Below are 14,634 nucleotides of genomic sequence, written 5' to 3'. Positions count from 1 at the left end.
TATAAAATATAAATTCGAGTTAAAAATAATTTTTGTCCATGTTTTTCTAATAATTATCTGATGCTTTATTCCGTGCATGGTATAAAATATTTTATTTTAAAAACAGTCAAGTTCCCTATTGTAAATTCATTATATGCGATATAATCCGTTTCCATAGTTTTATTTTAATATATCTAATGACGACTGTATCCCAAACGTAAACAAAGTTCTCTTCTATCCTCCAGCCGGAAAACGACCAATTACAGTCCACTGCGCTAAACGAGGTTATCGCTTCCCGGCTCCGTCGAACAGAAAATTAGTGTATACATACCTTGGCCAGTAATTAAGAGAGCCAGATCACATGTTTGTTGACCTCGGTTCCGCCTCGACCTACGATTACGTGTGATCTGTGACATTTCTTACTTGGACCAATTTTTTAGGGTTCCGTAGTCAACTAGGAACCCTTATAGTTTCGCCATGTCTGTCTGTCCGTCCGTCCGTCCGTCCGTCCGTCCGTCCGCGGATAATCTCAGTAACCGTTAGCACTAGAAAGCTGAAATTTGGCACCAATATGTATATGAATCACGCCGACAAAGTGCAAAAATAAAAAATGGAAAAAAATGTTTTATTATGGTACCCCCCATACATGTATATGAAAAACGTCATGCCTTATTGATCAAAGTGCAAAAATAAAAAATGGAAAAAAGGCCTGTTTTATTAGGGCAAAAGCGAAAAGTTCATCTCAGAAAATTCATACTATAAAGTGGGAGCTGAAATTTTTTTTCATTCCAACCCTAACGTGTGATATATTGTTGGATAGGTATTTAAAAATGAATAAGGGTTTGCTAAGATCGTTTTTTGGTAATATTTATATTTTCGGAAATAATCGCTCCTAAAGGAAAAAAAAGTGCGTCCCCCCCCTCTAACTTTTGAACCATATCTTAAAAAATATGAAAAAAATCACGAAAGTAGAACTTTATAAAGACTTTCTAGGAAAATTGTTTTGAACTTGATAGGTTCAGTAGTTTTTGAGAAAAATACGGAAAACTACGGAACCCTACACTGAGCGTGGCCCGACACGCTCTTGGCCGGTTTTTTTTTTTTTTCAAAGTTGTCCACCCCACTTTTTTGTAGCATGGGTATTTTTTACGCGATTCATACTCAGAATCGCGAGCTCTTTCGATCCTGATAGGAGAAAAAAAATGTCCCAAGATTTCCATACATTTTTCAAACCTTCCATTCCGTTACCGCCATACAAAATATATGAAAAAATGGTAACGGAATGGGAAAAAACCTTGGGACACTTTTTTTTCTCCTGTTAGGATGGAAATAGCTCGCGATTCTGAGTGGAAAGCACATAAAAAATTCCAAATCCAAAAAAAAGTGGGGTGGACAACTTTGAAAAAAATGACCCACTTTACTATTCTCTAGTTGGCAGCAATATTTTACAGGTTATTTTTTCCTTGATTTTTAACCACCGTATGCGCTATGCGTACACACGAAAGGTTCTCGATGACTTCTCAATTCAAATGCATGCTGTCTCTCACTAACCTGCAGAGTTTCTGTTTCGCCATCTCCCTCTCCGCCCCCGCCGCGATCGTTCACAATGTCCTGCGAAAAACACCACATTAGATACAGTTGCTGAATCAAAACTATCAACGTTTGACCTAAACTAAAACATGAAACTTCTGAAAAAAAATGGATGTCTAATACATACATTAGAACAAAACAATTATATCTCAAATCTAAATGTATACGGGCTTTTTCAGAATTTGGCACCCCCCAATTAGCGTAAGTTGTTAACACAAATTAACTCACTGTCAGTTTTGTGAGTGTATTTAGTAAAACGTCCCACTTTGTCGAGTAACGCCTTCATTAAGGCGAGATTTACTTGTATCTTTATATGAATAGAATAAACTGACAAAGCGGCTTTATAGCAATCGACAAAGTGGGACGTTTTCCCATGCACACTCACAATTAAGCACGAAATTTCTATAAAATATTGTTTTTGTGTTAATTACATAAACTTTGAGCGATAATCTACATTCAGAATGTGAAAAAAGTAAATTTTTAGACAGAATTTATGCTTAATTGTCGTCACAAAACTGACAGCGAGTTAATTTTTGTTAACAACTTACGCTAATTGGGGTGTCCCAAATTCTGAAAATGCCCATACTACCGTACCGCTAGTACCGCCACGTGTGTCACACAAATATAGATTTAGTTCGTTTGTTAATTTCCTCCATGTCAGTTTTCTTAAATCCTGCCGACCTACAGTCGAGTTCATAAATATGTGTACATTTTTTCACCTTAATTCGTTACCATAAAGTGAAAAAATGTACATATATATTTCAATCAGTCAGAAGAGGTCGCCAAACCACGCTTCTGTTGCGGCGCAAAAAAGACAAACGTGGCTCGCGTAATATTTTTTGAGGTGCAATATAGTCCCGATACATCTGATTCGATAAGTTGGCATGTTGGCAACGCGGCCATTTGACATTTCTCTGGATGTAGGTGCACTAATAAGAAACTCAGAAGCAATTGACACGACGCATATTGCTATCAATTTGAGTTCTTGCTTGCAGTAAATTCCGACAAGTACTAAGACGAATTAAACTTAATTTCTAAGGAGTTAAAGTGTCTATTAGATGTGTTGTATGATGCCGGAATAGATATTCAGATCGTGTCACTTCTAGTTGAGTCAAAAGTTGTGCGTGCTAGAGTATTACAATAATTAATACACCTATAACTGCGGCATTCCTAATACTTTCAGTCGTAGGAATGTGTTTTAGTTTAGTAAATTAAAGTCGTGCCTGTGTAAAGATGTGAGATGACGACTCTCTCTCTCTTTTTAACGACTTCAAAAAAAGGAGGAGGTTCTCAATTCGACTGATTTTTTTTTCACTGGAGTATACGACCGGTCTGGCGGGTAGTAACTCTGCCTGCTATGCCGCGGTCCCGGGTTCGAATCCCGGTAAGGGCATTTAGTTGTGTGATGAGCACAGATATTTGTTCCTGAGTCATATATGTTTTCTATGTATATCGGCACTACTTTGAAAAAAACTTGTATCTTCTTCTGTAAATAAAGAGAAAAATGTATTAAGTATGTATGGAATGCATATAGACTTATTACTACGTGTTGTCTTTGAGGAGCAGTGTGAGATATGAGATTTTTTCAAAGTAGTAACGATATAAGTATTTGTATATTATATATATCGTTGTCTGAGTACCCACATCACAAGCCTTCTTGAGCTTACTTTTGGACTCAGTCAATCTATGTAAAAACGTTCTATGTTATTTATTTATACCGGATGGCCTTAAAACCAACGCCAAAATGAAAAGGCCACGCTCATGGCGGCTACGTGCTCGCTGACTCGCTCTCACCGGAGTGTACAACAAGTACTCACGTCCATGTCGACGTGGCCGACGCCGGTGGAGCGCCGCTTGGGCCTGCGCCGGCGCTGGATTACATTCATGGCGGCTGCGTGCTCGCTGACTCGCTCTCACCGGAGTGTACAACAAGTACTCACGTCCATGTCGACGTGGCCGACGCCGGTGGAGCGCCGCTTGGGCCTGCGCCGGCGCTGGATCACATTCATGGCGGCTGCGTGCTCGCTGACTCGCTCTCACCGGAGTGTACAACAAGTACTCACGTCCATGTCGACGTGGCCGACGCCGGTGGAGCGCCGCTTGGGCCTGCGCCGGCGCTGGATCACATTCATGGCGGCTACGTGCTCGCTGACTCGCTCTCACCGGAGTGTACAACAAGTACTCACGTCCATGTCGACGTGGCCGATGCCGGTGGAGCGCCGCTTGGGCCTGCGCCGGCGCTGGATTACATTCATGGCGGCTACGTGCTCGCTGACTCGCTCTCACCGGAGTGTACAACAAGTACTCACGTCCATGTCGACGTGGCCGATGCCGGTGGAGCGCCGCTTGGGCCTGCGCCGGCGCTGGATTACATTCATGGCGGCTACGTGCTCGCTGACTCGCTCTCACCGGAGTGTACAACAAGTACTCACGTCCATGTCGACGTGGCCGACGCCGGTGGAGCGCCGCTTGGGCCTGCGCCGGCGCTGGATCACATTCATGGCGGCTACGTGCTTGCTGACTCGCTCTCACCGGAGTGTACAACAAGTACTCACGTCCATGTCGACGTGGCCGACGCCGGTGGAGCGCCGCTTGGGCCTGCGCCGGCGCTGGATCACATTCATGGCGGCTACGTGCTTGCTGACTCGCTCTCACCGGAGTGTACAACAAGTACTCACGTCCATGTCGACGTGGCCGACGCCGGTGGAGCGCCGCTTGGGCCTGCGCCGGCGCTGGATCACATTCATGGCGGCCTGCGTGCTCGCGGGGGAGGCGTTTGATGATGACTTGCTCTCTGAACTGCTTTCGCGCTCTTTCTCGTCTTCACCTGGAGGGAATATAGAACGGTTAATTATATGGGACCCTTTTTGTATATGTGCTATAAGGACTAATTCATCAGCACTTCTGTTGGAAAGTCAGATCAAAAGGACCTTATTACACTTAAAACATAAGAGCCCTCGGCATGGAAATGATGGAACCATAGTTTCTAACACATGTTCATTCAATCACAGACGTTACCTACATTGAATTAGGTTATTCTTTCAGAAATCTATATCAATAGCCTGCGACCGAGTCAATCGATATGTGTAGACCATGACCAACAATTATATTACGTCGAAGCGAAGATGCTGTCCTTAGAGAGTGGCGAGTGGCAGCTCTTTGTGTTTTTGCTGAGGTCTTGGAGAAAGTTTGGAGTTTGCTGGAGTGTTGTGTTGAAGCGATGTCCCTGACCATGTCAAATATGTCGGAACAGTCAAGTTGTTAAGAATTTTCTAAACGGTGCGTGTTCAGTAATTTTGAACACCTAAGCCCTCCTTGTTATATCTGAAGGCGAGTTTGCGTGATACTGTTGTAAGATGCCTCACCAGCGCGACTCTCCTCCTTGGACGGTGGCGAGGCGGTGTTGGCCGTGCTCGCGGCGGGCGGGCGCCGCAGCGGCAGCGTGACGGTTGCGTCTGTCGACCGCGGCCGACCCGCATCTTCCAGCTCAAACTGTACACACATACATACACACATGACTTCTGACAATCGAATGAAGTAACTTTGAGTCTTAAATGTTTTAATTTCATTAGACTTATATTGACCAGGATATAAACCGTGATTACCTTTTTGATTTTTATTGAGCTCCCGATATTTCGACGCTGTTACACGCATCATGATCACGGAAAACTGAAAACGGTGGGTGGACGTCAAAGATGTGTAGACAGCGCACGATCTGCCGTCATTCGCGCGCATCGGCTGCGTCCACATTCAGCTCAATAAAAATCAAAAAGTAATCACGGTCTATACCGAGGTTATCTAATATAAGTCTAATGAAGTAACTTCACTTTAAACACACGTCGGTTCGCTTTGGTTTCGGCGACAAAAGGGAACGGTCGTTGGTTTAAAAAGATCCATGACCAGCGATATATGACTTAATTTCAGAAACTCGTGAAACGTCAAAGATTTGTTTTAATTTTTTTCCCCTGTTGACTCTATAATAAATTGGTAACTGTATATTGTGGGTCTTACAAGATGCGATTTTACATGTTATACACGTTGTTCAGATATAATTTTTAACCGTGACCAGGATTCTATAACTTTATTTTTAGAACTAAAACAATCCTTAACAATCTATTGCCTCGAGGTTTCTTCAAAAGTCGTATATTGTTGGAGAACCGTTCTAAATTATTCAGTGCACAAATCTACTCACAAAATGGTGGAACAACACAATGACGTTTCGTTCGTTCCCACTGTCACCACTACGCGGGGAGAACACAACAAAACCAAATAAACGTATTCACAATAGGACAGTTTATCCGAAATTAAAAATCAATATACTGATTCTGAAATCGTAAATTAAAAAGTAAACATTGAGAAACGCCTATCGTATTATACAGAACCCTCTACGTTCGTTTCTTTTTGTTGTTATATTTGTTTGCATCTGTAGAGTCTCAATTACAATGTGATCAACTAAGGCATATTCATACTAGCGGATAGTACGCGGAGTACATCAAGCATAACTGGTATATTTATGTATATGTTTATTTGGTTTATGGCAACATTAAAATCGTGATGGACTAAAAGAAACTTACCTTAGTATAACCATAGACAAACAAATTCTATTAAGACGTGTTCAAAGAAAGAAAATATGTAAGTTTCGTTGGTAATTTGGATAATATTCCTACTACCCAAAATGATGAAAATAGAAGATGATAAAGCCTGACCAGAAATGTATGATTATTGTCAGGAGGGCGCTGTTATTCTGATCTGATCACCCCATAGGTGACAGTTCAGTTTAGTAGGAAAAAATAGTTCCAATGAAATTCCGCAACATGGCGCGTAGTCATATATTTCAAGTCTGGCTTTACTATCAAAAATTAAGTAAATATTTTTGTATCTTTCTTTTTTTTGAAATTTGTGTATATTTTGGAGTTTTTACGTCTTTAGGATACGTTTGTCTATGGTGTAACAAAAGGAAATTACAGTGCATTGTAGGCCATTTCATAAGAGGTTGTGGATGTCATCTAAGTACGAGTATGTATTTACAGATGTAGTGTGAAAATGTTTTCCTTCGTATTTTTCCGGAATAGTTCGTATTTGTCATGCTAGTTCAGAGTCAGTGCGTGTTGTACAGAGACTGACTGAAATAGCATGACACGTTCGTCCGTTACCGTAAGAATACGAAGGAAAACCATTTCGCATTACATCTGTATCGCCGATGAGTGATGAATCATCTATCCAACTTTCTATATCATGGCCATACCCACAGTAGGCACAAATTTTGCTTATCTTAGTTTGACCTTTGTAAGATAGTCTACAAATGATTATTTATTTTATTCTGAATTCTAAACTTATAAGATAAGTCGATTTTTCATTTCAATGTATGAAATAACCATTTCATACGAAATGGGACGTATTGCAAGTATTGCAACGAGAAAATTACTAATCACACCAAAAGCTTCGCGAAGTAAAATATGTATTACAACGCCATGGTACCTTTTCCTGACAAAATCACAAATAAGGTTTACATATACATGCTAAGCCCTCAGTATTAGTATAAATGTGTTAGTATTATAAGCGTTCATTTATAATATAATTAAAACAAATAAATTAAGTATAACATCAACATTGTAAATATATATATTTAAGCCAACATTTATACGAACTTGAGGTTCCTTATAAAATAAAGGACATTTACTTGTTAATGTTTTAGCACAGTTATTATACACATATATTTCATGCATGTTTCAATATAGAACAACATCGAAGCCTAATATCCTAGGCTGAGATTTTGACAGCATGCTTGAAATATTTCCTAACATCTGGGCCATTTTTTTCATTTTTTCCCCACTTTTTTTGTAACAAGGGTATTTTTTACGCGATCATACTTAGAATCACGAGGTATTTCGATCCTGATAGGAGAAAAAAAAATGTCCCTAGATATCCTTACATTTTTCAAACCTTCCATTCCGTTACCGCCATACAAAACGTATAAAAATGGTAACGGAATGGAAAAACCTTGGGACACTTTTTTTTCCTATTAGTATTGAAAGAGCTCGCCATTCTGAGTGGAAACAACATAAAAATATCCAAATCGAAAAAAAGTGAGAGGGAAAACTTGGCCCATCTGAGACTTGAGCAAACGCGAGCCACAATTCAAATGAGATATTCGCTAGCCACCTTATTGGCCGGGTCGAGCCGGAGCCGCCACGACGGGCGGCGCTCGTGCGGCGCGACTGTGGCGGTGGCGGTGGCGGTGGCGGCGGCGGCGACGGCGGTCGCGCACGCCAGCGCCACGGTGACGGCCACGTCCCGCGTCTGCCCGCATCATACCCAACGTCATTCCAGTAACTTATGAGAACGTATTGCCTAACTTTTTACTTTACACTTTTGCCAATAGGCCGATCAAAAAGGGCCATTTTTCTCAAAGTTGTCTTTTTTGTAACATGGGTATTTTTTAAGCGATTCATATTCAGAGTCGCGAGGTCTTTCGATCCTATTAGGAGAAAAAATTACCCAAGACTTCCATATATTTTTTAAATCTTCCATTCCGTTACCACCGTAAACAACGTATACGTTACAAAATGTATGATTAAATGGTAACGGAATGGGAAAAAAACCTAAAGACACTTTTTTTCTCCTGTTAGGATTGAAAGAGCTCGTGATTCTGAGTGGAAACCACATAAAAGATTCCAAAGCCAAAAAAGAGGGGGGACAACTTAAAAAAAATGGCCCAAACGCGCTTATGGGACTTATTTTTTTCTACGAAACCTAATTGCTTTCCTTTAGAAAAAATTGGACTTCACATAGTTTACATCCATAAGAGGTCGTGGCAACGCATCGAATAAAGAATTTATGAATGTAATAGCTACTCTGAGCAGCTTAAGTTTTGCTGATGAGTGAAAACATAAGTACGATAAAAGCACATGGTATACATCATACTTAACTGCATTACTTTAACTAATCCTTAAAGATAATTACTATAAAATACTTGTTACAGATAATATAGTCCCGGAATAAATGCAGTATGATGTATACCATGTGCCTTTATCATACCTAATATATCTATGTTTTGACTCATCAGCAAAACTTAAGCTGCTCAGAGTAGAGTATGAATTCATAAGTCACTGGAATGCCACGAACGAGTATACCATCGCAAAGCTTCATTAGCTTTACAATGGCAAATATTGGTGGGAAGAGTATAACTGTTTCTATCATTCAAAATTATAGCATAAGAATAAAAAAGTGTACAAGCGAATTAATATTTAATGTCAAAAAAAATGAAATATAATTTGTTGTTTTATACAATATTATCCTTGACTGACAATCGTAATGAATAGTTAGATTAATTCGTCAAATGTACGTTATTTTATTCTTACAGTAAACATTCGAAATTTGGAATTTGGAAAAACCGCTAACTAAATTTAATTTTTACGAAGTCATATGGCAACATACATACAAACTTACAAGAATAGTTTAAACATTTCGATATTCGATAAATAAGTATCGATAGCACATATATATATTTTTTAATAGCAGTAATGAGACAAAAAATGAGCACAAAATGGCGATAATGTACTGTTTGCGGCCAAATTGATATTTTAATAACAACTGCGGTATTAATTACTGTAAAGTTAATCAATTAATAAATACAAACAACAGGGTTCGGTGAATAATGACCAAACTGAAGTGAACACAAAATTATTGAAAAATCAAACCCAAAAGTATTTACAGAGAACCTAACAATTTTTAAGCTGATTTTAAGATTAAAACTCACGTTTAAAGGATGATTTTGTAAGTACTGGCCAAACTTTGCATAGTGACTTTTGAGGCCATAATGAACAACTTTTATTGTGCAATTCCCGATAAGTTTGTACATTTGGATCACGTCTCCGATTTTGATAAAAATTGGTAGGCTGATAGATTCCGTGATGCTGAGCAAGATCCACTAGGTTTCCTAAAATGTCCTATGTAGTTTGTATGAAACCTTCCTTTTTTGTTACCAGATTTCTATACATTTTCGGTAACAAAAAAGGAAAGTTTCATACAATCAACCTAGGACATTTTGGGAAACCTAGTGGATCTTGCTGAGCATCATGGACTCTATCAGCCTACCAATTTTTATCCAAATCGGAGACGTGATCCAAATGTACAAACTTATCGGGAATTGCTGTATTATGGGCCTAATTCTGATATCTCGACCAAAACTTTGGCTATTTCACACATTTCGACCGACTTCTATGGAACAGTCAAATTATTTTTCGCGATTTCAGCATTGGTTCCATAGTAAGAGTTGTTCATTATGACCTCAAAAGTTACTAATAGTTTGGCTAGTCTTACAAAATCGCCTTATACATATCGTCACTACTTTGAAAAAATCTCGTATCTCACGCTGCTCCTCAAAGTTAAAACGCAGTAAGTCTATATGCATTCCATACATACTTACTACAATTTTCTTTTCATTGACAGACGAAGATACAAGTTTTTTTTAAAAGTAGTGACGATATAAGATTTATATTCGGAGAGCTTAGGTCTTTATTTCTAAGCAATAATAATGCACGAAAAGCGTTCAGTTCGTTTTTACCATGAAAGCTACATAAACACATTATTACTCCTAACAAAAAGACTTGAATTCTCCGTAATATATCGCGCTCCTGACTATAATACGTGAAAAACGGTAAAAATATCTGCTTGAACTGTACGTAACGCTCTAAAAAATGAATAAATATGCTTTAATATTATATTGTTACCCCGCAACCATAATTGCTTTAAAATTTACTTATATACTCCCCGATATAAATAGCCATAACCCGTATAGTTAAGTATTATTTGTGAATGTATAGAAGGGTACATACCGAGTTGTTTTCAACGGGGGCCGGGGAGGGGGGTTCTTCTTTCTTGGGACTAGCTGGCGCAGGCGACTATAATAAATATAATAATATCAAAACTCGAAAATATTAAAACTGAACAAACAAGAAAATACTAAAAGAAGAACTAGAAGAAAAATATGTACATTAATTGTACATTTTTGACACTGCGACACCATTGCCCGCCTTCTTGATTTGCTATCTCGTTCTCACCTCTGTGACACTGTTGCCCGTCTTCTTTTTGACGATCTGCTTTGACTTGATCTCGCCAATGTCGCTTTGCGTGGATCGCCCGTCTCGCTCGCTCGCGTGCTATCTCGCTCTCACCTCTGTGACACCGTGCTGCCCTGTTAGTGCGTTTTCACATTATCCGATCCGATATCGGATGTCGGACCGATATCCCATACATTATAGGCGCCATCTTGGATTTTTTCTATTGAAATCCTCCCGACATCCGATATCGGATCGGATAATGTGAAAACGGCCTTAAGCGGAGTGGCGCTATCTCAAAAACAAATGATTTTGAAAATGGAACAGGCAGTTATAGATACTTAAGTATAAGTTAGCTATGGATTTTCGTTTGAGATAGCGCTTTTCGGCTTATCAGGGCAGCGTGACCCGTCTTCTTCTTCACGAGTTGCTGTTACTTGATCTAGTCGATGACGCCCTGCGTGGATCACCCGTCTCGCTCACTCGCTTGCTATCTCGCTCTTACCTCTGTGACACCGTTGCCCGTCTTCTTCTTGACGAGCTGCTCGGCGGACTTGATCTCGTCGAGCGTGACGCCCTGCGTGGATCGCCTCGTCTCCCTCACTCGCTTGGCGTGCGCCTTTCGTTGCGTCTCGCTCTCTTCGTCGCGTACCGGCGGCACGAACGATCTGGAACGTTCGCTGTTGTTAAGAGGCGGTAAGGTTATGCGTGAAGCAAACTTTTCTGAACTGAGAGAAATATGTAAATTTTTGGACTTGAGAAATTGGAAGTAAGCTAAAATATAAATTACCGGTCTTACTAAAGAGGCCAAGTTTACAGGCTCTATCCCCGGACAAGTTACAGGCTCTAGACCTAGGTTCTATCCCCGGCTCGGCGGGGATAGAACCTAGGTCATTGCGGTTGTCCCAAAATTTCTGGTATATGTTATTTATGAGAAGCTATGGGATAGACTATGGGCACCGCTGACGCGCTCTCAGTTCAGATAAATTTGATTTTTTACTTCACATAATAGCAAAATAAAAAATACATGCTCATGCGCAATATTCTACGTAAATCATAAAGAAACAGTAAAAAACGCAAAAAAAAGTTTTCGTTTAGCTTTCAACGAGCAAAAACAAAACTGAATTAGATTTCAAATGGATCATAAAAACACAGAAAATCGTAACACAAATGTTAACTAGAAAACTAGTCGCGGAACCTAGCCAATGTCATTAATTATTGCTGTATTACTACAAAATTAGATAAACATTATATATATATATATATATATATATATATATATATATATATATATATGTGTGTATGTGTGTGTGTGTGTGTGTGTGTGTGTGTGTGTGTGTGTGTGTTTTTTTCATACAAAATGGTACGTACTTGTTGGTTGTCAATATAATACATTATATAAGTAGGGTAGGTAATAAGTATATAAGTAAATTATTATTACAAAACTATACTGTGTCCCACTGCTAGGCAAAGGCCGCCACTTCGTTTCAGTCATTGAGATACACGCCCAGGCCCCGTAGCCGAATGGCATTTCTGCGACGCCAAATGCAGTCTGGCTCTGTCGCGCCAATACGCAAGAGCGATGTAATAAATTGGATTTCTGCAGTGTTTAGCGTCGCAGAAATGCCATTCGGCTACTGGGCCAGGTCATCTCAGCCTGGGCCATTCAGATCCTAACTTAAATATGCAATAGATATTTTAGACAACCGACAATGTATTACCTTCTGGTTGAAAACGTCGCGTATTTTGAGTAACTCAAAGTTTGTATCGAATTTATTTCAAAAACAGAGCTACCCATTTTGTGGAAATATGCCATTTTTGTTTTTATAAAATCACTACTTATCAGGAACATATTGTGTCAAATTTCTCTTTCCTATGACAATTTTCTAACAACTGCATCTCTCTCATATTGAAATTGTTACATTATTCACCTGCAATAACGTTACTCCTTGAATGTCGCAAAAATATGTCACTCCTGACTCTACGAATGAGATCATATCAGATATTTTTGCGGCATTGTGTAACATGTTATTTCTGGTAACTGTTCAAGCGAGATGCGCCGCGTTTGAATTAAGTACTTAAAATATTCTCGATGTATGTCAAATTCACGATAAGTTTGTAGTAGTGGTAAGGCTGATTTTGGTGTTATGCGAAGCGATTGGCACCGGACTAATATCAGGAAGCATTTTAGAGTAAAGCGTGCGGATCGCTCCGCGCGGTCGGTCTGCGTTACACTAGAATCAGCCTTACAGTCTTACCATGGGTCTGACACTAAAACCAGTAGGGCTATCATGCTTGCAATTTTATCCCTTATCAACGTGGATAAGACATCTGTCACTCTCACACTGACATACTTGCCAAAACGTGACGGATGCTTTATCCACGTAGATAAGTGATAAAACTGCAAGGATCATAGTCCTGCAGCGCAAAGTATGAAAAGCGTCGCAAGTGATGTTACAAAACGTCGCAAGCAAAACACACCAAGCAACATTTCAACAGTACTTGAAGAAGTTCTTGAAAATGTTCCCGGGCGACAGCTTGGTCGGGGTGGCCGAGCTGGACGTGGAATTGCTACTGTTCTCCGCGTCCGAACTGCTACAATACCACTAGGCTATAGTCAGGCGTTATACTAAACGCTACATCTACCTACTACTATTTGAGATATTGGCTGTTTAATTTATAAAACGTAAAGAAAATAAGTTTTATTGCAAAAATTTTATTTTTTGCACAAGCTTTTATCGCCAACTGTACCCTTCTTTCAACAGTCATCTATTAACTGCTCTCCGAAACTTTCTAAAAAACCCTTACTCAATGGGGATACAACGTTTCATGACAGCCTATGACCACCTTTCTGCTCCATCATCAGATCAGCTCTATGATACCGTATTATTGCATTGTCATGTGATTTACATATGTGTGCAAAATTTCACCTCGATCGGAAACCGGGAAGTGGGTCAAATTTAGCTTCTACGTTTTGACGAACACTAACATACTAACAAGGCAAGTTGAATAAAAGCTTGTAAAAATATAGAAAAGTGCCATTATCTCGGAAACCCTGACATTTTAATTAAGGCCTAATCCATGTGGTATACGTATAGGAGCGCATTGAAATCACCCAAAATAAATAATAAAAAAAAATCAACGCAAGGGATTCAACGCAACTAATCTTATACAATCAACATTACAACCCATTCCACCTCTAAACTATACCCTTCACCAGATATCTATAGTACTAAGATTAGATGGAGTAATACAAACACTAGGACAAGATTAATATTTCTAAGGAATCTTACTGTTGCTCTTGCCCTTATAAGTTACATATATCTTTTACCATCTCACCTTAATGACAGAATCACATCACAGAAGAAATGTGTATTTTTATAAACAGTAGTCCAACTTCTAACATTTTATAATTTAGAGGCCCTATGGAAATTCTCATGCGGGATTTCGTACCGTCTAAATCAGCCTTTATACAAGTGTATTTAAAGTCACTAAGCCATTTCTAGAAGCTACAAGTTACAATTTACAAGCGGTAGTCAATGTCTAATATGACAAGTTGGAAAGAGACTTCCGCTTGTAACTTCCAGTTTTGAGAAATGGGCCTCTGGTAGAACGAGATAACTTTAACGGCCCGGCCACAACATTGGTCTAATCGCGACAGCGGTGAGCGGCAGCCATACGTGCGAATGAAAAGTCCCATCGCTCTGTCTCGCTCCAATGTATTGCCGCCGCTCACCGCTTAGACCAATTTCGTGGCCGGGTCGTAAGTGTTGCGATTTGATCGAGTTCGACCTGATAGTGACTTTAAATATGTGTACAAAACGCGAGAACTCGAGTATTTTAAACCAGTGGTTGGCAAACTCTTTTATTTGCATCAAAAAATCATTATGACTACAATGCTGGTCATATCACACACTATTTTGAACCCATGGAGGGCCGAATTAAGACATTTCGGCCGTACTTTGCCCAACACAACTGTAGACAGTCTGATTGAGTATAGATATGA

The 14,634-nt window shown here is 39.6% G+C and overlaps 1 protein-coding gene across 8 annotated transcripts in view; it reads right to left on the bottom strand.

Annotated features, from left to right (window-relative positions):
• Nucleotides 1–14,634, bottom strand: part of LOC125241181 (protein phosphatase 1 regulatory subunit 12A) — a 114,788-nt gene that overhangs the window by 36,819 nt on the left and 63,335 nt on the right. For 4 of the 8 annotated variants that reach the window (XM_048149532.1, XM_048149534.1, XM_048149536.1 and 1 more), the window contains 7 exons: nucleotides 13,131–13,223; nucleotides 11,134–11,296; nucleotides 10,407–10,472; nucleotides 7,732–7,869; nucleotides 4,935–5,061; nucleotides 4,248–4,396; nucleotides 1,531–1,590 (listed from right to left, as the gene is read on the bottom strand). In XM_048149532.1, the coding sequence (XP_048005489.1) occupies nucleotides 1,531–1,590; nucleotides 4,248–4,396; nucleotides 4,935–5,061; nucleotides 7,732–7,869; nucleotides 10,407–10,472; nucleotides 11,134–11,296; nucleotides 13,131–13,223 (796 nt within the window). The remainder of the gene's footprint in view (nucleotides 1–1,530; nucleotides 1,591–4,247; nucleotides 4,397–4,934; nucleotides 5,062–7,731; nucleotides 7,870–10,406; nucleotides 10,473–11,133; nucleotides 11,297–13,130; nucleotides 13,224–14,634) is intronic. The other 4 variants (XM_048149535.1, XM_048149538.1, XM_048149533.1 and 1 more) reach the window with 3 other exon arrangements.

The sequence above is a fragment of the Leguminivora glycinivorella genome, chromosome Z (assembly GCF_023078275.1).
Source record: "Leguminivora glycinivorella isolate SPB_JAAS2020 chromosome Z, LegGlyc_1.1, whole genome shotgun sequence".
In the NCBI taxonomy this organism is placed as follows: domain Eukaryota; kingdom Metazoa; phylum Arthropoda; class Insecta; order Lepidoptera; family Tortricidae; genus Leguminivora; species Leguminivora glycinivorella.
Note: the sequence above shows the minus strand (reverse complement) of the source record. Positions and strands in the feature narration are given on the sequence as shown.